General features: G+C 37.7%; 2 protein-coding genes across 5 annotated transcripts in view; both read left to right on the top strand.

Moving 5' to 3' along the window:
* The first annotated feature begins 497 nt into the window (after positions 1–497).
* On the top strand, positions 498–18,100 carry cracdla (cracd like a). 4 transcript variants are annotated; one of them, XM_007255559.4, is made up of 11 exons: positions 498–705; positions 10,183–10,245; positions 10,832–10,973; positions 11,134–11,269; positions 11,470–11,622; positions 11,886–11,954; positions 12,429–12,641; positions 12,809–14,324; positions 14,810–15,765; positions 15,901–15,985; positions 16,077–18,100. In XM_007255559.4, the coding sequence occupies exons 2-11, from the start codon at positions 10,197–10,199 to the stop codon at positions 16,268–16,270; spliced, it is 3,513 nt and encodes a 1,170-aa protein (XP_007255621.3). In that variant the 5' UTR covers positions 498–705; positions 10,183–10,196; the 3' UTR covers positions 16,271–18,100. The 4 variants fall into 4 exon arrangements, with proteins under 4 accessions (XP_007255621.3, XP_022536146.2, XP_022536148.2 ...); XM_022680425.2 differs by lacking the exon at positions 498–705 and adding an exon at positions 10,034–10,052; XM_022680427.2 differs by lacking the exons at positions 498–705; positions 11,886–11,954 and adding an exon at positions 10,034–10,052.
* A 2,184-nt stretch (positions 18,101–20,284) lies between these two features.
* The window catches only part of mgat4a (alpha-1,3-mannosyl-glycoprotein 4-beta-N-acetylglucosaminyltransferase A), a 48,667-nt gene continuing 42,197 nt past the window's right edge, over positions 20,285–26,754 (top strand). Inside the window, exons 1-2 of the mRNA XM_049484870.1 lie at positions 20,285–20,421; positions 20,980–21,470. Of these exons, the coding sequence (XP_049340827.1) occupies positions 21,377–21,470 (94 nt within the window). The 5' untranslated portion in view covers positions 20,285–20,421; positions 20,980–21,376. The remainder of the gene's footprint in view (positions 20,422–20,979; positions 21,471–26,754) is intronic.

Below are 26,754 nucleotides of genomic sequence, written 5' to 3'. Positions count from 1 at the left end.
CACCCTCAGCTCAAATTTGAAAAATGCTTAAAGGGTAGTTTGGGTGATGTATGGGTTTAGGGGCAGGGCAGAAGGGAGGGCTGATTGGTCAGAGCAGTTTGCCTCTGATAGCAGCGAGATGCAGATGGTTGGACGGCACAAGGGGGCAGTATTATTAAATGATTGATTTGCATATTTTGATGTGTCTGCATACCAAAGTACACAGAAACATCATCAGGCCTATAGCACAGCTGAACCTGTGATCGCCCTGCAGAGTTGTGAAATGACCGAAATAAAAGCGTTTTTTAAAGATTAGGAAATGTTTCTAAAAATATTAAGCAGGACTGGTATGTTTCATTACTTCAGAAGAACACATTTCAGCTATTATTGGAAAAATATGGTTCAGGGTTTAGTGCCGCTTTAAATGGTTAAATGTTTTTTATGCTTCTCCATTGGCGCCATCTGGTGGACACCACAGTGAAGGTGTTTGCAGAGCTGCTTGTGACTGAGCCTCTAGGAGGAGGTAATAGACACAAACGTCAGCTCACCGTGTCCGGAGGAAAGCAGCGGTTTCTGACACTGGCCGCCGGCTCTCAGCACCTGGCAGAGCTCGCAGTGCTGGAGATAAAGTATCCAGTGCCAGGGCTCGGAGAGAGAGCGGCTCTGAAACACTGTGACATACAGACCCTGCCTCTGGAAGTGCGGCTGCGTGTGGAGCTGATAGAGGTGAGTAGCAGTAATAATAATAACTGAGCTTCAGGAGCGGACAGATTCAGACAGCTGCTTATTCACTACACTGACTGATGTCGAGTAGTTTAACAGGGTTTCTGGTGTTGTTTTTTTCCAAACTATCCGAGCAGTGGGTTAGTGTAGTTTAGTAATATTTAAAACGTTTAATAAACGGAGTAATTGGAACTTTTTAGGTTAAACCAGCTCGCAGATGTTTTTGCAGTCAGAGGGTTGAAGCTAAAAGTGACCCAGCAGTGATGGGGTCAAACAAGAGAACCTACTTTCTGTGGTATTTTTATTCCAATTAAAATTAGAGCACTGTGTCTCTGTCTAAGAGAAGTATAACAGATTGTGCTCCGTGTCCCAAAATGTGATGCCGATTTGCCTGTCCTCCTTCTGATAGAAAACGTTTGTTTCAGTGTAAAATCCGCCTGTATTCTCTGTGGGAGAGGATTAAATCTGCCTATAATCTCCCTTAATCTCGATATGGGCTTCTCGAGAAAAAAGAAGAGAAAAAAAAAAACATGAAAAATGGAGCGTCTCTCTAAATATTAAAAAACATATAATTTCCTTATCTCTCTGTTAAAATAACTTATTGTAAAGACTGTTAATTGCTTCTAAAACCCAGTTAAACAAAGATAACTGCTTTTAAATACTGTTTTTTCCCCTATTCACTAGGCTCAAGAAGAAGTAACTATGTGTGTTCAATTTTAGATTAATTTAGATAGCTTACATTGTGAGAAAATGCCATTAATTAATTCTATAACTTCAGTCCATGTCAGTTCAACAAGCTAACAGATAGCCTGTCATGTGTCAACAGAGTTGCCTACTTAAGGTCTCTCTCTCTCTCTCTCTCTGTTTCTGTGTTAATAATGAGGAGGGTGGCTCCTTATGAACTGAGCAGTAGATTAGAGTAGATCATTGCTGGTTGAGAGCTGTCATTAGTCTCATCAGTCATCATCAGGGTGAGAGGTAGTAAAACAGGAGATTAGCTTAGACTCGAAGCCCAGACACATAATGTAGAGTAGCTGAAAGTCACCCAGATGTCGTGTTGACTTTTTGTCCAGTAGGAGGAGGAAAGGAGGGGGATTTGCGGACAACTCCTGATCCTGGCACAGATTTGTGCTGTGTATCTGGGGCAAAGCTGCTCTGTGCTTTGTGCTGTGCTGGATATGATATGTTCCACCCGGGCCCAGATAATAGGAGACGCAGATGAAGGAATGAGTGGGTGAATGGCGTTTGGTCTGTGAGAGGGTTAATGCAGAGCTAATGGATTAACTGGGGGTCTGTCTATTGCACTTTATCCAGAATGCATTGCAGTTGAATTTGCTCATCCAGCCATGTGCTATAGTCAGTACATTTTTCTTGTATTTGAGCTCCACTTATGACGTTAATGTGTTTATGTACTAAAAATATCATAATTAATTTATTAACATGATCATCTCTCACTGTAACTCAGAATTAGGCTGTTGCTGCTGTTTCTTGCTGTGTGGTTAATACGGATTATCTCCTTTATTCTGATTGGTTGCTCTGTATTGCGCCTTATGTTTTTTTTATTATTAATTTCCGCGAACAACATAATACAACCAATGATAAATTAAATTTTTACAAGTTAAGTTAAACAAGTTTAAGTTGAAAGTAGATATTACAGTTAAAATAATAAATCACTAAACATCTCTTCATTTTATATCTAGTCTGTAATTTCCTTTATTGGAAAACAAATATTTAGCTATAGCTTTAAAATGAATCGAAAAATATAAAAATATTCAGAATAACAACATTTTAAAAAATGAATGTTCTACTTTTTCTGGATGTTTGGATCAAAATGAACAGTTCTTACCTATATTTTTGAAATTTTAAATGTACTTATAAAGAAGTAACCAGGCTTTCCTTCAAGAGAGAATTCCAACATAATATTCCTCATTGCCTAATTTTTCTTTGATTTATAGAATATTTCCCCAAAATGTTTAGAACAGTTTTCACTTCTGAAGTGTCAACCATTAATATAAATCAAAGGTTTGAACTTGGAGACTGTGTAAAATTGCATGAGATTCCATCAACATTAATAAATCTTAGTGGATAGCTTTAACTACAACTAGACAATTATTTTTTTTAAATATAAAATCTTAATAGAGCATATTTATCCAGATTTTTCCAGAAAATCAGCAACATAATTAATCTCTTTCTTTCCAATTGCACAGAAATAAAGATATTTTACTGTGATATGACCATTGTTACAAAGGCCTGATTTATGTAGGGTGGGTCTAATAGATTCAAACAATGTTCAAGAACGGTGAGAAAGTTGAAGTTGCTGGGGCTGTCTTTAACAAGACAACGACCTCAAACACTGCTTAAACTCTACTAAAGCATTCATGCAGAGGAACAAGTACAACATTCTGGAATGATCTGCTCAGTCCATAGACCTGAATATTATTGAATACCTTCACCCAGAAGCCACACTCTCACTGGAAGCTATAGGAAACTTTTAGAGGCTATTATTTCTACAACATCTACTAAACATTGATGTCATTCTCTGTTGGGGTGCCCAAATTAATGAACCTTTGTTTAAAGAATTATTGCACACTTTTTTTAAAAAACATATAAACTTTATTTCACTTCTTAAATATCACTGTTTGTCTGCTATGAAATTGCTGATCTGAACAACCAGTAATTTCTAAAGGCAAATCATAACAATTATTAGGGATGACCAAACTTTTTTATTAATAAAATTTTATTTCTAACCCAATGAAACCCAACCCACTCATTAGTACTCCCCTTATTACTAGTAATTCCCCAACACCAGGAGGGTGAAGACTAACACATGCTTCCTCCGATACATGTGAAGTCAGCCATCGCTTCTTTTCGAGCTGCTGCTGATGCAGCATTGCCGAGTAGCATCACAGCGCACTCGGAGGAAAGCTCAGCGACTCGATTCAGGTACATCAGCTCACAGACACCTTGTGCTGCAGACATCACCCTTAGGAGTGATGTGGGGAGAGAGCACAATCTACCCACCCAGAGAGAGCAAGGCCAATTGTGCTCTCTCAGGGCTCCAGCAGCTGATAGCAAGCTACATGAACAAGATTCGAACCGGCGATCTTCTGATCGTAGTGGTTGCACCTTAGCCCCCTGGACTAGTCAGAGCCCCAGGGACGCCCAAACGTTTTCCTATCGCTGTACCCCTCAATTCCATGCCTGGCATTAGGCATGGTGCCAAAAGGTTTAAATTCTTCTGATCCAGAGAGTCGTATTCTATTGGCAATATGTCTTTAAAGGGACTGTTTGTGAAACTGTGGATCTGTGTCAGCAGTGGGTTCAACTTATAGTAGCTGAATGCATTCATTAGAAGGGGTGTTCATAAACATTTGGACTGTCAGTGTATATTTTCAAGTTCCAGAGACATGATTAGAGATCATCCGGTGGATTGTCCAGTGTATTTATGTTTTTAAATCTGTTCATAACCCAGAATTAGGCAAAAGTAAATATATATTCCTGCAAAAATTTCTAATTCACCAAGTGTTATTGTACTTCCTCTGCAACTGTAGGTTACACATTAGAATGTTAAAGGGCAAATTCTTGGGGCTGCAAGATTATTCATATAGTATAAAGTACAACTGAGCAAGACTTAGGTCACACACTAGGAAGGAAAACCCTAATCTCACCATAACATAACCTTTCCCCATCCCATACATACAGCGCAATCTGTTCTGGCACAGTGCTAGCCTTCATTCATGTAATGGTCTTATAATGGCTGAGCATCTGTTGTTACTTCTAATTTAAACATATTGCTTGTAATGTAATTGGCAATACAGTTGCAGGCAATACAAATGCTAATTGAAACTTACAGCTAGACAAGAGGGCGTACAAGTTTTGATGTTGACCCAGTGAGCTCAGGTGCTTTACATAGCTATGGAACCCTTATCAGTACTGAGTGATAGGAGACAGACAGTTTGCATATAAAAACAGAAAATGCCCTGATGACTGACAGTGAAATTACATAACACTTCTCCTCATTCAGGCACCTGCAGTTCATTCAACTTTTCTCAGGAGGTACATTAATTTAGGCAAAATCCAAGTAATCACATACACAAGACCAATCAAGCAGAACTAATTCTGAAAATGTCAACTAGGCAAAGCTAAAATTAGCCAAAAGATTATAACACTAAGTTCTTGCTGATTGAAGCATTCCACTCTGAAATTAGTGCCTGTGCTAATGTCATTTGTTAATTTGACAGACACTAATGATCCTTTTTGAAAGTGCTCTTCTGTTTTCCACTCCAGAAAGAGTGCCTTGTGGAGTGTGTGTTGTGGTAGTGAGTGAATGATCCTTTGGCCCAGCCAGTAGACTTCAGCCTCTGTGTTCATTCCTGTGCTCCAAATCAGTTTAGTATTTCATAAGAAGCTTATTTGTGCTGGCCAATGTGTGTCAATAATGTAATCGAGTGGGTGAATGTGTATGAGTGGTCCACAGGACTCAACTGCCAAACTGTCAAATCTGTCAAAGCAATGCAGAAATTGTACTATTTGACTTCAACTCTGTTAACCCAGCACTTTTCTTTTCCCATTTGTATTCTGTCCTTCAGTCCCTCCATCTCTCAGTGGTGTTTTATGATAAAAATGATGCTTCAGTGACAAAACACATTTAAAAAGAGAAAATTAGCTGGCCAACAAAAAGGATAAATACGTTTGTTTGTTGCCCGAGAGCCATAGAGGGTTAAATACTAATACATGCAGTGCATTGATATTGCAACATTTCTCCAAAATGACCTGGAATAAGCTCTTTTCTTTTTCTGATCTGTAAAGTTGCTGTTTGGAGATAAAAAAAAATATATTGGACAGCAACAATATAGTTTTTTTCTGGTAAAAGCAATCTTCATTAGAGCTCTAATGATCAGATCAGAAAAATACTCCAGATCAGAGTATCCTAACGCTGAGTTTCAGCATTGACTGATCCAATAAATGATAAGTCACACAATTTAGATTAGATGGGCTGCTAACTAGTCCTTAGGTAAAATGATTTTGTTTTTAGTTGTTAGCAGTTTATATTCTGTTCATTATGGACTGATCAGTTTAATTTAATCATTGTAGATCATACTGTACATATTTTCTGTTGCCACCTTGTTTCAAAAGAAACACCAGCTGGATTTGTTCAGAATTTTTATATTAAAACTAAAGGTTCTTTAGATGGTTCTGCAGCTGATGCAATATAATAACCTCTTTTGGTTCTAGAAACAAGTGTTCTAAAGGGTTTTTAGACTATTAAAAGGTTATTTACACCTATACATACCTACAGTGTATCACAAAAGTGAGTACACCCCTCTCATTTCTGCAGATATTTAAACCATATCTGGTAACACTTTATAATACTGTTCCATAGTTAATAGGTAACTAAGCAGTAACTAAGCAGTAACTAATTAATAGTGCTCCATTAACACCTAAATATTTTCTATTAACTACCAGGGAGTACTGAATAATTACTCAGTAGATAGTACTGAACTAATGATTATAGTAGTTCACTAATAACTTCACAATAATTACTGAGACTTACATATCTCCCAGAGAACTACTTACTAATTATGTCTTCTTTATAATAACTATTCATTAATTACTGCTCAAATCAACATTAATTACTGAAAACCCTTACATGCCGCCTGGGGAACTATAGATCTAAATCAGTCTACACAAACAATTATTCTATCAGTGGTGATATTAAAGGCATATTTGAGTGACACCATTTGTAGTAGTAGTAACCTTAATTACCTTATTATCATCATTATCTTCCAAATATTAGCAACATATAGTAAAATACTACAGTGTGTCGTAATCTGCTTAAACCCCATTTTTGAAAGAACTAAAAAATTTTTATAACGTAATATTATTACATAGTAGACATTATTTATGTTCTCCAGAAGACTCTAAGACTGACTGTACTCAATTTTGTTTTAATGGTCACTGCTTTAATTTTCAGCACCAACCTTATAAACGTTCATCTTTAGCCTTGCAGTCTCACAGACCTTTAGTGCCCATTATTAGGGTAATTACGGTAATTCCACAGCGCCGGACCGCTAGCCTCTATCAGTGTGTTTATCTGCTGCTGCAGGTTATTCTATCAGTGGTGATATTAAAGTCAGTGACACCACTTATCATATATTAACCTTACTTACCTTAGTATCCTCAATATCTTCCAAATGTTAGACACACTGAAATGTGCAGTAGTCTGTTTAACCCCCATTTTTGTAATATTCTATCAGTGTGTTACAGGTGTTTATTCTAAACCTGTGCTCCACTTCAGTCCTCCTGGAGATGTGCTCAGTAGAAGTGATGGCTCACATACAGCTTTACTCTAGGCTGTGTCCAACATCCTTATTCTGGGGGAAATCATGTTTAAATGAATAAATATTTGTGTTAGATAACGAACTAGGCATCTCTGTGTTCTTCATAGATAATTAATAAGGGGTCCCTGTCTTCAGGAGTTAACAGCAGCACATGGTAACCCATTACTAATGACTGAGGAGTTACTGTGTTCTTCTTTAGGAGTTACTGCAAATCATACCACAGTATTATAAAGGGAAATATACATTAATAATAATAATAATAATAATAACAACACACATTTAACCTAGTTAACTAACACACACACATTTAACCTAGTTAACTAACACACACATTTAAACTAGCTAACACAATTAACCTAGCTAACACACACACATTTCCCCTAGCTAACTTAGCTTGCTAACTAACACACATTTAACCTAGCTAACTAACACACATTTAAACTAGTTAACTAACACATACATAACCTAGCTAACTTAGCCAGTTACATAACCTAGCTAACTTAGCTGGCTAACGCTAACTACACACACAACTTAGCTAACTTAGCTAGCTAACACACATCCTAAAGCTGGTTAACAACCCACAAAGAGTCCTCCTCTGATCCGGGGGTAAAATAAGCTGTAAAAGATCTCAATATCTTGATTACTAGTTTATTTTCAATCAAATACAGAAAAATATGAAAGCAGCAGAGTCTCTTAATCCTCCTCCAGCAGCAGCAGTAGCAGCAGCAGCACAGCAGAGAATTTACACGAAGGACCTGGAGAGCTGCGTCCGCTGTGAAATTACCGTAATTACCCTAAGAGTGCGCAGTAAAATAAATCTCTGTGAGACTGCAAACGCTGAAGATGCACTTTTATAAGGCTGATACCTAGTATTAAAGCAATGATTGTTACATTATTACAGTCTTAATAATGTTTTAGAGTGTAAAACATTTTTAGAGTCTTAGATGCCTTCTGGAGAACTTTCATCAATGTCTTCTATGCAATAATATTACGTTATAATGTTTTTTTTTCTTCCAAAAATGATGGTTAAGCAGAGTAATACACACTGTAGTATTTTACTATATGTTGCTAATATTTGGAAGGAACTGAGGATAATAAGGTAATTAAGGTTACCACTACTACAAATGGTGTCACTTGTTTAATTCAAATATGCCTTAAATTAATATGCATTTAACTCAAATATGCCTGATTTAGATCTATAGTTCCCCAGGCGGCATGTAAGGGTTTTCAGTAATTAATGTTGATTTGAGCAGTAATTAATGAATAGTTATTATAAAGGAGACATCATTAGTAAGTAGTTCTCTGGGAGATATGTAAGTCTCAGTAATTATTGTGGAGTTAATAGTGAACTACTATAATCATTAGTTCAGTACTATCTACTGAGTAATTATTCAGTACTCCCTGGTAGTTAATAGAAAATATGTAGGTGTTAATGCAGCACTATTAATTAGTTACTGCTTAGTTCCTGCTTAGTTACCTATTAACTATGGAACAGAAACTGAGCTGCAGCGCAGTGGCCAAGATATTTCAGCATTTTAAAAGAGCAGGGTCCTGCGTGGCTCTGGTAAACTCAATGCCCAGGAGGGTTAAGGCAGTTTTGGAAATTAATGGTGACCACACAAAATATTGACACTTCAGGAACTTTCACTAAGGGGTGTACTCACTTTTGTTGCTGGTGGTTTAGGCAGTAATGTCATTTTGTCAGTGTTGTCCCAGAAAAGATATACTTAAATATCTGCAGAAATGTGAGGGGTGTACTCACTTATGTGATATACTGTATAATAAACATAATTATTTTCTGGAACCAAAAGTCAGTATTCCATGGTATTGCTTGAATAGCTATTTAAATTACATTTATTTTAAGAGTGTAAGTCCAAGCTCGTGAGTTACTTGTAACTCTATTATAACTTGTAGAGAGAATGCAAAGCCTAGGAAATTCTGTAAATTGAATATTAGTTTCATAATTTTAATGAGTATTTTCTCCACTCATCTGTTTAAAGTTGTCCTTTGTGATATACCTGTATGCATTTTGAAACAGTAGCTCCAGTCAGCCCATCATTATGTAAATGAATTCTATGTGTAGGATGAAATGAAAGAGTAATTAGAGATTTTGGATAGTAAAAAGGCAGTTCCACTTGGTCCATTCAGATTTGCATGTCACTGTCTGTGGAGTAGAAGTCCTTTCTCACCAATCTGCTGGCCTGATCTTCACATCAGATTGCACCTTTTGCATAAACACACACAGACACAAGAGCAAATGTTCATGTAGACAAACACAAGGTCACATTGCACAAGAGTCCCTTTAAATGTTGTTCTTGAAGAACTGACCCATTCCTGTGAGCAAAGACAGCTGATGTATACCTTATGCACCGGCAGAAACATAAAACACTTTAGAAGAAGTTTAGACTAATTTTGCACACTTGTGACAGAGGTTAGACAGGTTAACTGTAGTGTAATGCAACTCTTTGCATTTGAAAACAGAGCAGTTCAGGCCTTTTGGACTTTGCATGCTGTTTTCCACCACTGCACACTGCTGTTATCAAGGTGTGGTCAGTGATAAGAAACTCCAGCTGTCAGAGGGAAGGTCTTAGATTGGCATAAGATAAAGATGACACAAAATTTCCATCTTTACCTGGTAAATCACATCTACTAAACTGATCTTTTTTGGGCTTGGCAATGTGGTTTGCTTATACAATAACCTGTAACCACATAATTTTTAATTGTGGTTTTTAAATGTAATTATGAGTTAATCATAGGTTTTTGGCCACCTTAGCATAAAATGGTAATGTAATTTTTTATGTAATGTAAAAAAAAAGAAGATAAGTGCAGTGCTCTACAGATCTTTAAACCCATTCAGGATGTTGGCACACTCTACCAAAATAATAGAATAAGAAAGCAGCACAGTCATAACATTCTGGCCTAGATAGAAGATGGAAATAACACTAAGAAAGAACCTTTGAGCTCTGTTTGCTCATGGGAAAGCTCAGCTTTGTCTTATCAGGCAGCTCAGTAAGAACCATATGCATTAACAACACTGCTGTGTGACTTCTGTCTGTGGCTTTCTTATTGTCTTGAGCTTCACATCCCGTCTCGTTGTACTCAGTTCTCTAATTTTGTCCTTTTTTAATTTTGTTAACAGTGAAGGGGAGCGCTATGGAGGCCACAGGGGACCAGGAGGGAGGGAACAGTGAAGACTTAACAGGTCAGAACGTCCCTGGAATGTTTTCTGATATACTCAGTATTATGTCTAATGAAATACATTAGTAAGTAATGAATATATCTTTATTTTCTGTTTGGATCATTAAATCACATCAATGTTTGTCTCATTGTGGTACGCTGTACTTCATTTGATTTGAGTTTTTTTTTAAGTAGCACCTATTGCTTAGTTGCCATATTAGCACATATGGCATTTTCTTAGTCAGCTTTATGCGGTAGTCACTGGGAATGGCTTTCAGCTAGCAGGTGTGCTTTATCAAGAGCTAATAACTTTAATTTATTGTTCTCTTAATGTGTAAAGTTAGCGCATCAGTTGTAAAGTTGTGAAGAGGTAGAGTTGGCATTCAGTGAATAGCTCTATTTGAAGTAAATGTTTTAATCCATACTATGGCAAGAAATACTCAATTAAGTAAAGAATAAGTGCTTTAAGAAATGAAATTCAGCCAATCCCAAAAGAATTGAAAGTATCCTCAAATGCAGTCGCAAAGACCATTGATAACATTATAATGAAATTGTCTCTCATCAGATGTAATAAATCAGGTATAACATAACATAACTATCTGTATCTTTAGGAAAGAAAAAGCCTAAGCTGCACATATTAAAGTCGAGACTGTTTGGGAAGGCGAAGAGGAAGGGTAATGAAGGACTGATGAAGCAGAGTCAGTCAGCCAGTGACATCAGGGAAGGCATGCGGGACCTAGAAGACGACTCTCAGTAAGCAACTTTATCTCTTCCTGTTATTCTTCATTTTGGGTTATTTTGCTTTTCTGTGATTTGAAAGTTATTATTGAAGAAATTTTATTGAGAAAAATGCTCTTAAAATATGTATTTTATCTTTTAGTAATTTTTGATCCATTGTATTTTATTCCCTCAGCTGTTCCCAAAGCATGATGGGATCCAGGGCATTGTCACATGATAGTATCTTTCTGGCAGATGAGTGTCAGTCTGACCCTGAGCCATCAAGAGTTCTCTCTCAGGAGAATATCCATGGGAAAATCAGAGCATTGCAGGTCAGTGCAGTCATATTCTCTTTTTTTTTCAAGTCTACATTGAAGTTTAATTACTGTAAATAGAAAGTGTACAAACCAGAAATGGCCAATATTTAACACCCTCCCACCCCTGGTCCCATCAGAGACCTAGATGATGGGGTTTATGTGGAGATTTAAGAAAAATTAAAAACTAAAATATGTGCTTTTGTTGTGTTAATTAGATGAAGCTGCAGCAGCAGAACATGCATCTAGGCCCACCTCCTCTGGTGTTGCCCATTAAACGCACTGAAGATCCTGGAGGAAGTTCAGAGGATGATGGACTTCCTCACAGCCCTCCTGAAATATTGGGGCTACACAAGAACATGCCATACAAGGTGACTAACTTCTCACAGAGCTGTCACAATCCCCCACACAATTGCACTCTTTGAAGTGTAGTACAAAACCTACAGTAATTCCATATTTTTCCTTGATCATCTGTCATATCCAAGTATTGGTGTGGTATAACCCGTCATATGGCATGTAAATACTGTTTGTGCCTCAGTGTCTTCATCTCTTGCACCATCACATATGTGTTACTAATATCTTACTGTCATCCCATAGTTTTTGTGACTGAAACCTCCTCCCATTACCCTTGTAGTTTCTCATTCCTCTCAGGAACCACAGCTCATTGAGTTTATGTGGAACAGGGAGTGAAGAAGAAGAGCAGGTACCATAGATTTTTTTTACTCTCTCCATTGACTCCATTGTATATTGTCGTCTTGTGTTCCTACTCACTTAATGGGAACAAGGAGTGCAGGTGCACCTGAGCCTGAGCATATGTACTTGTCATATCAAGTCATATTAAAGTTATTTATGATACCACTATTTCTTGCACTTTATAGTCACTGGTACAGTCAGGCCTTTTTAAGCAAGGAAGTTTTGTCTGGAACATGATCTGTGGAAACATAAACATTCTTATCTAATCGAAGAAAAGGTTATTTGTCTTACTCGCAAATCAGTTTAGACAAATAAAACCACCTCAATGTTTCAGGTGCTTTTGTTTCCATCAGTACAGTGTATTACTCTGAGAAGGGAGATCACATGCAAATGTTGTCTCTCTCTGCCCCTGTATTGTGTCACACAATAACCGCTAGTTAAGTATCTTAACCAGCCAAATCTTTTGCATATTTTTGTAATCCAGTCCCCCTTGCAGCCTTCATCCCAGCCGGTCTCACCTCGGCCAATCAGCTCCTCGCCAGTTCCTGTATCTCCGTCTGAGCCTTGCCCTGGGGTGGACTTTAACACCCTTCCCCAGTTTGTCCCCTGCCTGGACAATTCTGCTGCACGGCACAGAATGTCCATTAAGCCTCGCAATCAGAGAGCCAGTACTAAGAACAGAAGACTGCCCACCTCAGTGAGTCGGATTGGTTAATATTTCTTATTGCAAATATACTTTTGATGAGTTCACTGGGTTAAATATTAAGCTGATTATAACATTGAGAATATAACAGGTCTAACGTAACAGTTACATCAGCAACAACACTGTTTTATAATCTCTCTCACAATCTTCTTACTGGGTAGGCTGGATACAGACCTCGCTCAGAGAGCATGAACAACCTGGAACGACCCCTCACAGAGAGTGAGCAAGAGGAAGGGGCTGCTGTTATCAAGGAAATGACCCGTGTCCGTTCCTACTCCTCACAGATTATTAGGTCAGGGGAGGGGCTTAGCACTCCTCCAATCAAAAGCACACTTCCTGTTTCTCCCCTAAAATCTATGGTGGGTGCTGGAGATGGAAGTGCAGCCCGGGCTATAAGTCATCCTGAAGGAAGCATCTCAGCCACTAACACATCCTTCCAGCACTATGTCCCAATGCAGCAGGCACCGGCCAGGGAAGCAGCATCCGGCCTGAAGTCTGAGGCTGCCACTGCAGCTGTGGTGACAAAGCAGGTTCCTGGCTCAGCTGTTCCACCCCCTAAGAAATGGAGTGGAGAGCTGAGAGAGACACCATATAGCTCAACATTAAAGAGTGCTCAAGACAGCACTGTGCCACCTGTAGGTTCAGCAGTCTCAACAACACCTATCAGTTCTGTGGGTTCTGATCAGAATCAGCCTCAAAGCGAAAAGAGATCTTGTACCATATTAACTCATGACAAGAGAGACACATTAAACAAGAATGTAATAATGCAAGAGGATAATGCCAGAGGCCTCTTCCCACCGGCTTCATCTGGTGGCATGCCTCTAAGGCCTCCTTCACTGCGAAGAAATACATCTCCCTTAGATGAAAAAGTGGTGGCCAGGAATCTTCAGCAGATATCTCCAGCACATATTCCTGGTCAGGTGGGCCAACTACAAAAGAAGTCTGCAGATCAGCAAAGACCCATCTCTGGATCCTTCCGTTTTTCTGCCTCATCTGAAAAAAGTAATGAGAGGCACAGAACTGGAAGTTTCACTGGACTAGTGGGTCACACAGCAGCCAAGAGAGAACCTGCCCAAGATCAGTTTGAGAGTGTGCTAGCACAAACCGCAAGGAAGGACCCAACACCTATAACAGAATACCAGAGATATGAAACGAGGTCTTCCAGCTCTTCAGCACTAACAAAGCCAAAAGACCCGACACCAACCATCTCATCTGCCGGCCGAGAACGAGGAGACAGCCGAGCAAGTGATTCGCAGGAGACAGGGGTGGAGGCTACAGAGGAGGAGCTTCAGGAGGTAGTCGAGGAGGCTGTTGAGGCAAGTGAAGACCTGAAAGGAAATGAAGCTAATGAAGAGGCGAAGGAGGAAGAAGAAAAGAATGCATTTGGCGTAAAGTTGCGCACCACATCTCTTTCTCTAAAGTTCCGCGCAGACAAGCCCCAATCAGCTCCCAAAGTCAGCTCCAACCCACCTTGGCTGATGGCGTCAACTACACCACCAGTTGATGGGCAGAAGGACAGCAGTGTGGGCCAGTCTGGGCCTACAAGAGGAAATATGGCTGCGGCAGTGTCCAAAAAGGTCCAAAGTGCTGAGGGCCTAATCTCTGACCAGGTCTCCAGCTCTCTACCTCAGAGTGTCAGCAGAGACAAAGAGAGAACTGCTCCCCCTAGAGTGGATGGTGAGTTCCAATGCCTGATTTTTAAACCAATGTGAGAAAAGTTCTTTGCAGCTTCTAATTATAGACTTAAGAGATGAAACTAAGTAAACAGTATGTCATTAAGTCATGCTAGGAATGACTCTGTGCAGCTTTTTTTTGCTTTGCGAGTCAGAGCTTCTATAAAGCCATTGGTGTCATGAGAGCTGTGTCCTTGAGATCACATAATAACTTTGCTTAACTTACTGTTCACAATCATACTGTTGGTTCACACTCAAAGCATATAGCATATAGTCTGAACTTTAGTGTGCAATCTACTCAGTATTGCTGTTAGAATTAGAGTGGTTGGAGAACGTTTCAACCATTAACTCACATGATACTTTTAAATGATGCCCAAAGCTTATATAAGTTTATATAAATATAAGTATGAATCTATAAATTGTTTTTGGACACACAGTTTACCAAATATTTTCCTTGTATTTACTGTGTCTTAAATCTATTCATTTCAGATTTTGGGACCCAAGCTCAGCACTCATTCCACTTTGCTAAAAGCTCAAAGTTTGTGCATCCTGTCCCAAAAGAGAACACACCAGTGTCCTCCACCTCAGAAGAAAGCACACTGGTGTCATTTCCTACTAAAGTTTTTACTCCTGTCTGCTCAGCCGAGAGTATACCTACCATACCTACAACTGCAAAACAGCCACAGGACACTTCCTTCGAACTGTCTTGGATGAGTATGGCAAGAGAAAAGACCAGGAGCCTCCAGCAGATGTTTACAAGCAGATTGCCTGATTTTTCCAGCCTGCAGACCACCACACGATCAATGAACATGACTGCACCACCACCACAGACTCAGACATCAACATCTCAGCCCTCTGTAGGGCCATTACAGAGTGTTCCCACTCAACCGTCTGAGACACAAGCACCTACCAGGGGAGCACATTCAGCTCAACCTCCAGGCATACAATCTTCAATCAGATCATCTGAGCCTACTGCACTTAAATCAGGAGCAGCAGATTTCTCCTTAAAGAAAACTGCCAGTCAAGCACAAACAGAGCATAGTGTCAGAGCAGGACAACTGCTTGCAGCTACATCAGTGCAGTCAACAGCACTGACAGCACACACTGCAAAACATCAGTTATCCCAGCCACTAAGCCAGGCACAATATCAGGCATCACAAGGTACCACGCAGTCTAACCTGCGCTCAACTCAACCCACACAACTGCCATCAAGCCCAAAATTAACACCTCATCAGACCTCTCAAGATTCAGGTTCCTTACTTTTACAGTCCAGGGCTCAGATGGGTGGGGGTGCATCATCCACAGCTTTAGTCAAAGCGAACTGGACACCAGTGCCCCAAGGGAAAGGGCCAGTAGAAAGCAACAGAGCACAGTGGGCAGGAGGGCTGGGGGGCAAAGCTTTTCTTGCTGAGCGATGGGACCACCGAACACCTGATACAGCTAAAGTAAATCTATTGGTTTTCTACATTTTTTAATATGTGCCATTAATTATAGTCTGAATTTGTCTGTCTTTCCCTGTTTCTTTACCCTATGTGAAAATATAAATCATGACATGTATCATGACATTGATATGTCAATAGGTAGAAGACCAGAAATTTACACCTGAGTCCCGACCTGCTCCGCTGGCTGCATTTAGAGCCACGTCCAGTCCAAGCAAAACCACAGGTACACACATGAAGTATAGTGTATCGGTATATCAGTGTTTATTATATTCATGTGTCCATAAATTTCAACCTTGACTTTGCACCTCCTTCAGAATCAGCAGCTTCCTCTGTTGCTATGAGGATGGACCGAGAGGACAAATGGCAGAAGAAAACGGTCCCACCATCATCATCATCACCTTCATCCTCATCCTCACCTCCCCAGTCCATCAGCGATAGTGGACAACCTTCCTGGATGGAGCTGGCAAAGAGGAAATCTCTAGCATGGAGTGACAAGACGATGGACTAAAGAATTACAAAGTGGCATATAAGCAGAAGATACTAGGCTATTTATGTTTCAGAAAATGCTGGAAGGCATTCTGAGCTGGCAATCAAAAGAAGTGTGTTTGTGTGGGTGGTGTGGCGAGAGAGGATGAAAGAAAGAAATGTGAAGTGAGATAAAAGGTGAAAGAGTCAATGCAGGTATAGGTATATATAAAAAGGGCCTTATATCCCTCCCCGTAACATTCACAGACTTTTCCTACTGTATTCTAGAGGTTATGTTCTCAGGTTTACTGCATTTGATTCAGTAGAAATGAAGACTTTTTATCTATTTATAATAAATTCAGATTTATTTAAGCAACGTTGTGAATCACAGAATCATGAAGCTATGCATTAGAAGAGGTTAGGTGAAGACCTGTTGTTTGCAATGTCTATAAGATAAGATTATATACAAAATAAATCAGAGGATAATGCAAATGCTTTGTAATACATTATCTTAAATATAACTATATTGTATAATAAAGTTCACATATCGCAAAGTAAGTATCTCAAATAATATGTGTGCATTGGTGTCTTGGTGTTCACCAAAAAAAAAATCCTTCAATATTTTTGATGACGCCACACAGCTTTTTTTTTATTTTTATATTCTAAAAGCACTGCACCTAAATATCCAATCCATTGCCTTGTTGGCAAACCAAGTTTTTTTTGTTAATTTCCAAATAGAAAAACTACACCTTCAAGTGCAAATACATTTGGATCTTAAGCAGTGGCTAAACCACTGATAGATTTAGTTTGATACACTATAGTCTACTTGCAAATGTAATTTTTTTGTGAAAAACAAGTATGCCTATTTTTTTCTATTTTTAGTTTACTACATAATTACTACATAATGCTCCCCTATATTATGTAAAAATGTCTTAATGAATAGGTAAATAGAATAAACTCTTTTTAAAAGAGTTTTTCCATTGAAAGTAAAAATGTTTTATGTCTCTCCTGTAAAGTTGCTGTTATGGAGATACTTGTTTTTTATTGGACAGCAACGATATGCTGTATACTTCTGTTCACTCAAAAAGAGGTCAAGGTTTATTGCAGTATAAATCATAATTTAATATAAACTTATTGTCCGTACACTTTGTTTATAATGACACCATCGACATTATTAAGATATTAGCACTTGTTTTCATAATGGCCGGTTTCATATTCATTTCCACAAAATACACAAAAAGGGTAAGAGTAATCAGAAACCAGAAAAAAAACAATTAATGCAACTGGCAAAAAAAAATCACAAGGTACACAGAGGAAAGAAAAATAAGCATACCAATATTTTTCACATGGCTGCACATTTTTGTTGTCTTTTTGTTAGGGTCTCTAATATACTGGAAATAAGTTAGGGGTCAATTATTTAATGGGCCAGTCTGCCCTCTAGCGTCCAAACACAAATTCTCACACATTTTTTTTGTTCATGTGCTGTGTGTTTTGTCCATTTGTAATACTTATATATAGCTAACAACGCGTCTCAACGGTGAGTTAATTATTTTGTGGAGAATACCTTTAAAATATTAACCTATAATTTTAACAACAATCCTGCTTTAACAAAACTAGAATTTGCTATTTTTTATTAATGTCAAGTAACAAATACAAACAGTATAGAAGAAATAAAAGTACACATACAGTGGCTTGCAAAAGTATTTAGACCCCTTTAACTTTTTTTCATATTTTGTGACATTACAACCACAAACATAAATATATTTGTTGGAATTTAATGTGAAAGATCAACACAAAGTGGTATACAATTGTGAAGTGGAAAGAAAATAATGCATGATTCAAACATTTTTTAAAAATAAAAAACTGAAAAGTGTGGTGTGCAAAAGTATTCATTTTCTCTAAGTGCACCCAATTGCATTCAGACGTTGCCTGATAACTGCTAATGACTAAAAAGAGTCCACCTGTGTGTAACCTAATCTCAATATCTTAGTACAATACAAGAGAATATTTGGGAGTAAACAGCATCGTGAAGTATGGCACAACTGTAAACCTGTAAACCAAGACAAGGCTGTCCACCTAAACTTACAGGCGGAAAACAAGAAGAGCACTGATCAGAGATGCAGCCAATAGGGCCACGGTGACTCAGGACGAAATGAAGCAAGAAGAAAGCCATTGTGAAAAGAAACCCATAAAATAGTCCCTATTGCAGTTTGTCAGAAGCCATGTTGGGGACATGAAACAAGGTGTTTTGGTCAGATGAGACCAAAATGGAACTTTTTGGCCAAAATGCAAAACTGCTATGTGTGGCAGAGAATTAACACTGCTCATCACTCTGAACACACCATCCCCACTGATAAATATGGTGGTGAGAGCATCACGCTCTGGGGCTGCTTCTCTTCACCAGGGAAGTTGGTCAGAGTTGACGGAAAACCTGTTGTAGTCTGCTAAAGACTTGAGACTGGGGCGGAGGTTCACCTTCTAGCACGACAACAGCCCTAAACATGAAGGCAGGGCTACAATAGATGTTTGTTTGGTTTAAAACAAAACATATTCATTACATTACATTACATTACATTTGGCAGACGCTTTTGTCCAAAGCGACTTACAATATTGAAGTGCAAATAATAGAAGAGGTTAAGTGCAAAAAATAATAGAAGTTAAAAATAAAACATCTATAGATAGGGCCTTAAGGAGGTCGGAGGGAAATAATGGGATAGAGGAGTAGAGAAGAGGAAGAAGGAGATGAGGTTAGAATTAGTTAGTTTGTTAGAGGTGTTAGGAGAGTAAGTGCTATTTGAAGAGCTCTGTCTTCAGGAGTTTCTTAAAGATAGCGAGAGATTCTCCTGATCTGGTAGTGGAAGGTAGTTTGTTGTTAGAATGTAGAATGTTAGAATGGCCCAGTCAAAGACCAAACCTAAACCCAATCGAGAACTTGTAGCAAGATCTGAAAACTGCTGTTCACAAAGGCTCTCCATCTAATCTGACTGAGCTTGAGCTGTTTTGCAAAGAAAAAATAAGCAAAAATGTCAGTCACTAGATGTGCAAAGCTGGTGGAGACATACCCTTAAAGACTTGCAGCTGTAATTGCAGCAAAATGTGGTTCCACCAAGTATTGATTCAGGGGGGATGAATACCTTTGCACACTGCACTTTTCAGTTTTTTATTTGTAAAACATGTTTGAAATCATGCATAATTCTCTTTCAACTTTACAACTGTGTACCATTTTGTGATGGTCTTTTGTATCAAATTCCAATAAAATATATTTATGTTTGTGGTTGTAATGTCACAAAATATGGAAAAGTTAAATGAGTATGAATACTTTTGCAAGCCACTGTATCTCTAAAAAAAATCCAACACAATACTAGCTGGTCAAGTAGAAAATGTTAAATAGCTCTTCACCAGCATAGGGTATGTTTTTTTAGTGACCAGTTAGTCTTGAGCTGGAGAACATTAATTGGCCTTATCACCTTGCTTTACTTTAATGGATTTTTAAATCTTCCAAAAAAATGTTTTGTATTATATTGTGTACAATTTATATAATACATAAATACAGTACAAAATTAAAGACTTGCTTGTCTTTAAAACACATATCAATACTTATTAAGAACAAAACAGAAACAAAATCTCACACACAATTTCAATTTTGTCTTTGTTGTTTGTGTTTGTTAAAAAAACATCATAGCTTTTTTAGTGTATTTTTGGGGGTTTGACCAATTACCACAAAATGAACACATCGCTCACATCACAGCATTTGGTTACCAGAGAATTGGATGGGTAGATGTTATAGAGAATATTTAAGTGTATTTCTTTTACTCTGTTTCAGATTGTTTGACTGAGACAGTATTTAAAAGGAATCAACCATTCTCATTTTCCCCGTAAATATGATCAATAAGGGTTTTCTAATAAAATATACCTGTCGGAGGTATTTTATAACTGTAGTTGTCTGTTCATTTTGTGGTCTCGGTCGTTGGGTCACGTGTTTGCCTGGGGTTTACCTTCAGCCAATCGGGTGTGTGGATGGGCGGTGTGTGTGAAGGTTGATTGAGAGCTCACCATTAGTAACTCCTCGCTCTACAGCAGCAGCCTTCCTGTCCGGTGTTTTATAGATATCACGTTTTTAACACTGCCACCCTCCAGCTAGCTCTTTTACTGGAGTCGGGAGCTGGTGTGCGCGGGTTTCCCCTGGTAATTACAGTAAGTGTATTATTAATGTTTTATTAAATTTCTCTGTGACAGTAAGATAAACATGCCTGTTGTGTGTGAGAGAGAAAGATTTGGCTCCTGCGACAGGTACCAGGCTGGGGTGGGTAGCTAGGTTACTGTGTGTTAACCAGAGACTACCGCTAGCTTCAGTTAAACAAACCACTGTATACATTTTAACACACATAGCGATAGTTAGCTAACCTGCTAGTTAATTCTGGTATTTTTACACATGTGTTAGTTATGCTGTGGTTCTCTGCTGTGTTGTATTGATATATGTGGCTAACCCGTTTCCTGTTTGGCTAGCTGGCTGTTTTGTGTGGTAACTCAGCGGTGGTGGGGGATAGCGTTAGCTAGCTTTAGCTAAGCTTAGCTAGGTTAGCTCCTTTAGCTAGCCAGCTAGGTTAGCAACTTGCCCAGCTTGTTGAAATACTGGCACTGGTGTTATATTTTTCTGTTTAGGAATATTTATTAGTTACATATTACTACTAACTGATAGCACGCGCAGCTGTGTATCTTAGACAGTTATTCTGTTGTTCTTTCTGTCTCCAGTTGAGAGTTTGAAGGAGAACCTGTCGTTTGGACTCTTCAGACTCCTTCACTGAGATCTACGTCTCCCAGCTCGACCTGCTCTTCGGACTTCAGCCCGGTAACTTAGGATGAAGCGACGGCTCGGTCTCCAAAACATCTGAACCTCAGATCCGGTGAAGCTCTGCTCCCTCTGACTCGCTTGGTGACTTTCAGCGGCCGATAGCGGTTTAGACTTACTGTACCAACAAAACACAGAGAGAACAAAACCAGAGGAAAACAGTGGGAAGGGGCGGAGAGCGAGGGAAGGAGGGAGCCTACGCTTTCCCTTCCCCGAGTGTGTGTGCCTCTCCTCTGGCGAGAGAAACCCGTGTGCAGGCGGAGCCACGGCCGGAGAGCAGAGCGCTGAAATGAGGCTGAGATGAGGCTCAGGAATGGAACTCTGGCCACTGCAGTTATCTTCTTCACCTCTCTTCTCAGCCTGTCCTGGTATACCGCTTGGCAGAATGGAAAGGGTAAGAAAACACCTCCCTTCTTTCATTACACTGTATAAACTACACTACGCTTGTTTCAGTTGTTCAGACACTGTTTATATCTAAGTACTGAAGGTGCATCCTTTGGTCTCACAACATGTTTAATCTCCATAGACATGAATGAGATCCCTGCAAAAAAAAAACTATCACGCTGCTCATCTAGAAAAAAAAAACATTAAGAGCTAGTAGTAGCTGGTCAAGAGCTAGTTAACGCTCTATGGCATGAATTATATTTGTCAAGAGGAAAAATATAACTTTTGGAATATTGGGAGTCCCTGTGGGTATAGTTGGCAAACTTAAAAATTTAGATTCAGACTTGTGATGACGAGCTGATAATTTGAATCAGGTGTTTGAGCAAGAAAGCACCCAAAGCATGCAGGGTAAGAGAAGATATCCAGGACCAGAGATGAAAACCACTGCTTCACTATGATTAATCTAGCTTAACAAAGCATGTCTTAACTGCACTAAAGGCAACAAATATACACTGTTTTTTGTAAGAATATAAATATACTTCTTTACATATTCTTGCTCCCACTTGTACGCTATATTCCATATAATATTATATTAAATATGGATAAATAAGTAAACTATACAATAGTATGGAAAGGTGTAATATCCCAAAATGTGTTTTGCTTACTGATGGAAACACTATGTCCTAGAGGTTTAATGAGTATTACATGGTATTTTTTCGCTGGATGACAAGCTGGTCTTAAGATGGATTTTTTTTTTTTTAGCAAGGATGCTCTAAACAAGAGCAGTGTTCTCAACCCTGGTTTGAGAAATACTGCTCTAAAGCAGAAGCTATAGCTGTGGTATGTATACCATTGATTGTGGTCTGTTGTGCATGCCAGATGGCCATAGAAATAAAGTATACTGCAGAATTAAAAATCTAGGGAGTTTTTTTATGTTACCTGGCATAAGCATAAATATGTAACTCAACACCATCCTAAAACTCAAAAGTTTTTTTTAGGAAACACAAAAACATGACAGTTTTTTATGGCGGTTTAAAAATGAGCAATGGCTTAAGAGGATAGTTTATCATACAGTCAAGCAGTGTGACCAAGCAGAAACTTTCCTTATTCAAAATTTTGTAAATATTGATTAAAAATACAGAAAACCATTAACAGAAAGTATTTCTAGCTAAATATATAGGGTATTTCACTGTAAATGAAGAGTCAGTAAAACTCAGTAATAAAACTTATCAACTAAGCAATATTTATAGTCAAAAGCCATTATTAACAAGAAGTAATCCCTTTATATTGTAGTAAAAATCTCATTACTTACCAACTGGGGGCAAGCAGTGAATCGTGAAAATAAGTTCTGTAAAGGTAGCTCTTTGAAAGCTATTAAATTGCCTAAGCAACAATTTATTTGACTTGGGTTTAAAAAAAAAAAGCTTAAGTCACACTCTTGATAAAGGCCATTACAAAAGGGGTAAAATCAAATAATCTAAACAATAACGTGTATTTTGCCTAGGCATCATAAGTTGATGATTTGTGAAAAATAAAGTTTTTATTTATTTATTTATTTTTTAAGTTGATTATTTTTGGAAGGTGACAATGTGTTTCTATTTACTCTTGTAAATGCAATACTATAGTTATCATTACTGTCATAGACACTACATTAAAAGCTTGTGGAACTCCTCCGATGAGCCGTCCGATTCCAAAGAAATTCTTAGTAGTTTCTGCATTAACATTATTAGCTGAATAATTAACCTAGGGTTCAACGGGATGTCTTGTAGATGCTGTAGTTCACTACATTGTCCTTCTGTTGGTTTTCTATGTTTGATGCTTTCCAATATGTTCACAGAACATGTTTAGAACCACTGGCAAAAAAAAAAGATGTGTGATGTGTGAAAGCCACATCTAACCGTGTGGTGTGTGTTTCTGTGAAAAAATATTAGAAGTTGGTGAAGGGGAAAGTTTTAGTTTAATCATAGGCTAAAATGTTTAAATATCACTGCTCTACAGAAGCTTCACATGAACTGAAGGTTACTAGCCCAGTGGTAGTTGTTTGTCAGGGGGGTTATAAAGTCTCTCAGCACTGGGCAGAGGAGCACTGGAGATATACTCTTGAATAAAGAAGCTCCACTTAATACCTGTTGGGTAACTAGGAGCATTGTTTGTGATTCACAGCTGATAATAATTGATTGTTATTACCAGGTCTCACTAATGCTTTCATGTTCCTGAAACATGACATTAAAACCTCACAGCAGTGTTCCAACATATAGTGTAAAGCTGCCATAGTGGAGTCTGTCAGGCTGTAGTAACATTTGATAAGTGGTGTATACAAACTTTGCACAGCTACATCTGATTAATTAGACAAGGATTAAGCTTAGTCCTGTACATCACTTTCTCTGATGTATAAAAGTATAACAGTTTTCTGATCACTTTATTACAGATGCTGGTTATAGTAAAAGGAAAAAAGAAAGTGCAGCCCATTACTGTCTGTGCATTTCAAAAAGATTCACTTCTGTTTTTCCCAATATGAAAAGTAAATATGAAATGAATAGATTTTAGGTTTCAAATGAGGAAGTAACCTACAGAATGCAATCCCAGCGCAAAAAGCCTTTCTTTTTTTTTTCTTCAAATGACAGACGTTATGTACATTGTCACACATTTAAATAGTTTGAGATCAGAATTAACAGAGTTTTAATTCTACATTCCTGTAATCAATAACCAGTCTTTCTGTCTCATCATTTATTTATATTTACCATGAAATACATACCTTGATTGTGTTTTTGTAGTTTTCGGTGGCAAATTGAACATTTTTAAGGTGTTGTTGGGTGTATTTTTAAATTGTCTGTCAGATTTTCTAAATGCCAAAATTTGAGGTCCCACAAGATTTATTTTACTTTATCTATTTTGTGAGATCTTTTTTGCGTTTGTGTTCTTTAAATTATTTTATTAGGACTTTACAATGTGGCTGTATTTGAATTGGTTGTTGTAGTTATATGTTAGTTTTGTGGCCATATTAGCAATAGAAATGGTAAGGTGTGACCTAATATCTACTCAAAGTAAAGTGAGCTTTGAGATTCTTCAGACTCAGAATATTTTTGTGTTTGCAGACCTCTATATAAAAGAACAGTTTATCAAAGCCTTTATCACTGTGGAAACTTTGGATTAGATTTCCCTGCTATTGTTTCCTACAGCAGGATTGTTGCTAGGTTTGGGTTTTAAGAATTTTAATCAGAGACATTCATAACACCTGAACTTAAGACACTTTCCTGATTATTTCAAATGATTTGTAGAGAATTAGTTCAGCAGGTATGTTCTGTTATTTGTGTAGTGTAGTAGTTTCTTAATAGAAAAGTATTTCTGAATTCATAGCCCTGTTTAGAATTTTAGGAGCTGATGTTCTCTAGATTTCAGACAAACGTTTTGTTAAATGGAGAAAATATGCAGATCTTATGTAAAGAAAACTAGACAGAGAAGATAATCCACTAGATTATTTTTTCAACTTTCTTTAACAAATTGAATGTATCTTGCGTGTTCCATATTGTTGAGCCTTGAGACAAGGGTGTGTTTCTTTTGGGTCATTCACTGGGATAAGGCAATGCTCATTTGGTCAATTAACATCCCAGAACTTTGTAAATGCAGTGTATTGTACATGTAAACAAAAAAATATTATGTTTAATACTGACTTTTAATACCTGATGCTGTTGTCAGATGTGCCTAGCTGTGCCGGCAGAAGTTCCCCAAAATTTAAAAGGCAGAAATCCCCAAAATATAAAACCTCATAAGGGATTGCTATTAAATGGTACTGTGTGAACTATACATAAAGTTAGTACCATTTCTTAACTGTAAAGAAAGAGGCTGGGGTTCTATATGTTAATTTATTTTAAACAGAAAGTTGTGCAACTTACAGAATGCTCCATGTTTTACTGTTGTTTATTTTATTATAAGCCTGTACTGCATGAAGCAGTGAAATGTAAACTGTGAACATGCACAATCACATGGGTCATTTTTTTTGTTTATTTTTAAAAAGTGTTTTATAAATTGTCTAATATATTGTATATATTTATTTATTATTTTAAAATTACTATTGTAAGGGTAATATGCATTTTTCAAATTTATCGTCATGTCTGGAAAAGGCCGTTGAATATGCAGTATGTCACAACGCCGGCAAAATGCAAACACAGCACACGCTCTCTGGTGCTGCTGTAGTAAATGGAGCAGGCAGGTCCTTGAGCTCCTGTGTAGCTGGTGTTTCCACTTGCCAAACTCGGCTGTGTTCTGTTTCCTCTTGAAATTTTAATTGAACAATCTTCTTCTTACCTTGTGCTGTGAATGGCTGATTGTGCAACTTGTGACTATAATACTTGCATTCTAATAATGCAGTTAGTAGCCCCAGAGAGTTTTGCGCTGTTTCTGTGAGTTAAAGTGGAACTGGCAGTTTTCTCAATGTGATGCTCAGTGTGAACGAAAGTTGAGTCTGTTCCTATGTGAGCATGTCTCAGTTGAAATGATTAATTATAGGAAAAGCTCATCCTGTACACTCATTTAGGGATTTGAAATAATTTGAAGCCTAAATCCCCATAGGATGGTCAGGGTCACTCCAGTCCTGCTGCCCTGTTCTATTTTAAAGAGCAAGTATGATATAAAGTATTTAGACAGTAGGAGCAGAAGTGTGTCACAGCTGGGGTGGGTGATTTCACAATACGTCAGGGTATGTTTGCAATAACTATACTCCTGCTAAGATTACAACACTAAAAATATTGTATTAATGTGAAGAAAATGTTAATAATGGTACATAGTAATAATTTAACGTATGTGCCTATATATCAGTGTTAATTTTGACAACAAATTTTGATTTAGTTTTAGTCATAGTCTTGTGACAAAAAAATGGCATTTAATTTTAGTCATAATTTAGTCATCTGAAATGTTTTTAGTTTTAGTCGACTACTATCATAAGAATAAAGTCGACTAAAATTAGTCAATTTAGTCGACTAAAATGTAAAGGGTGTAAATGCTTTTTCATCAGTTCCCTTAAATTATTAACTATACATTTATAAAAAATAAACATTTAATAATCAGTTGTGTAATATTGTTAATGTTTGTATGTAAAATATATTTATATATGATTTTAATGTATATTATTACTGTAGGTATGTGACTATAAATATTTTATATTTAAAAATTTGTTTTAGAAATTAGGTCATAAAACATTTGAATGGTTAAATTATAGTTTGAACAGAGCTGTAGACGTAAAAATATAGCTTTTAAAGGATCTAATTTTATCTCCAACGCTAACCCAGCACACCTAC

Source organism: Astyanax mexicanus, chromosome 11 (assembly GCF_023375975.1).
Source record: "Astyanax mexicanus isolate ESR-SI-001 chromosome 11, AstMex3_surface, whole genome shotgun sequence".
NCBI lineage: Eukaryota > Metazoa > Chordata > Actinopteri > Characiformes > Acestrorhamphidae > Astyanax > Astyanax mexicanus.
The sequence above is the reverse complement of the archived record's forward strand: the minus strand, read 5'-3'. Positions and strand labels throughout refer to the sequence as shown.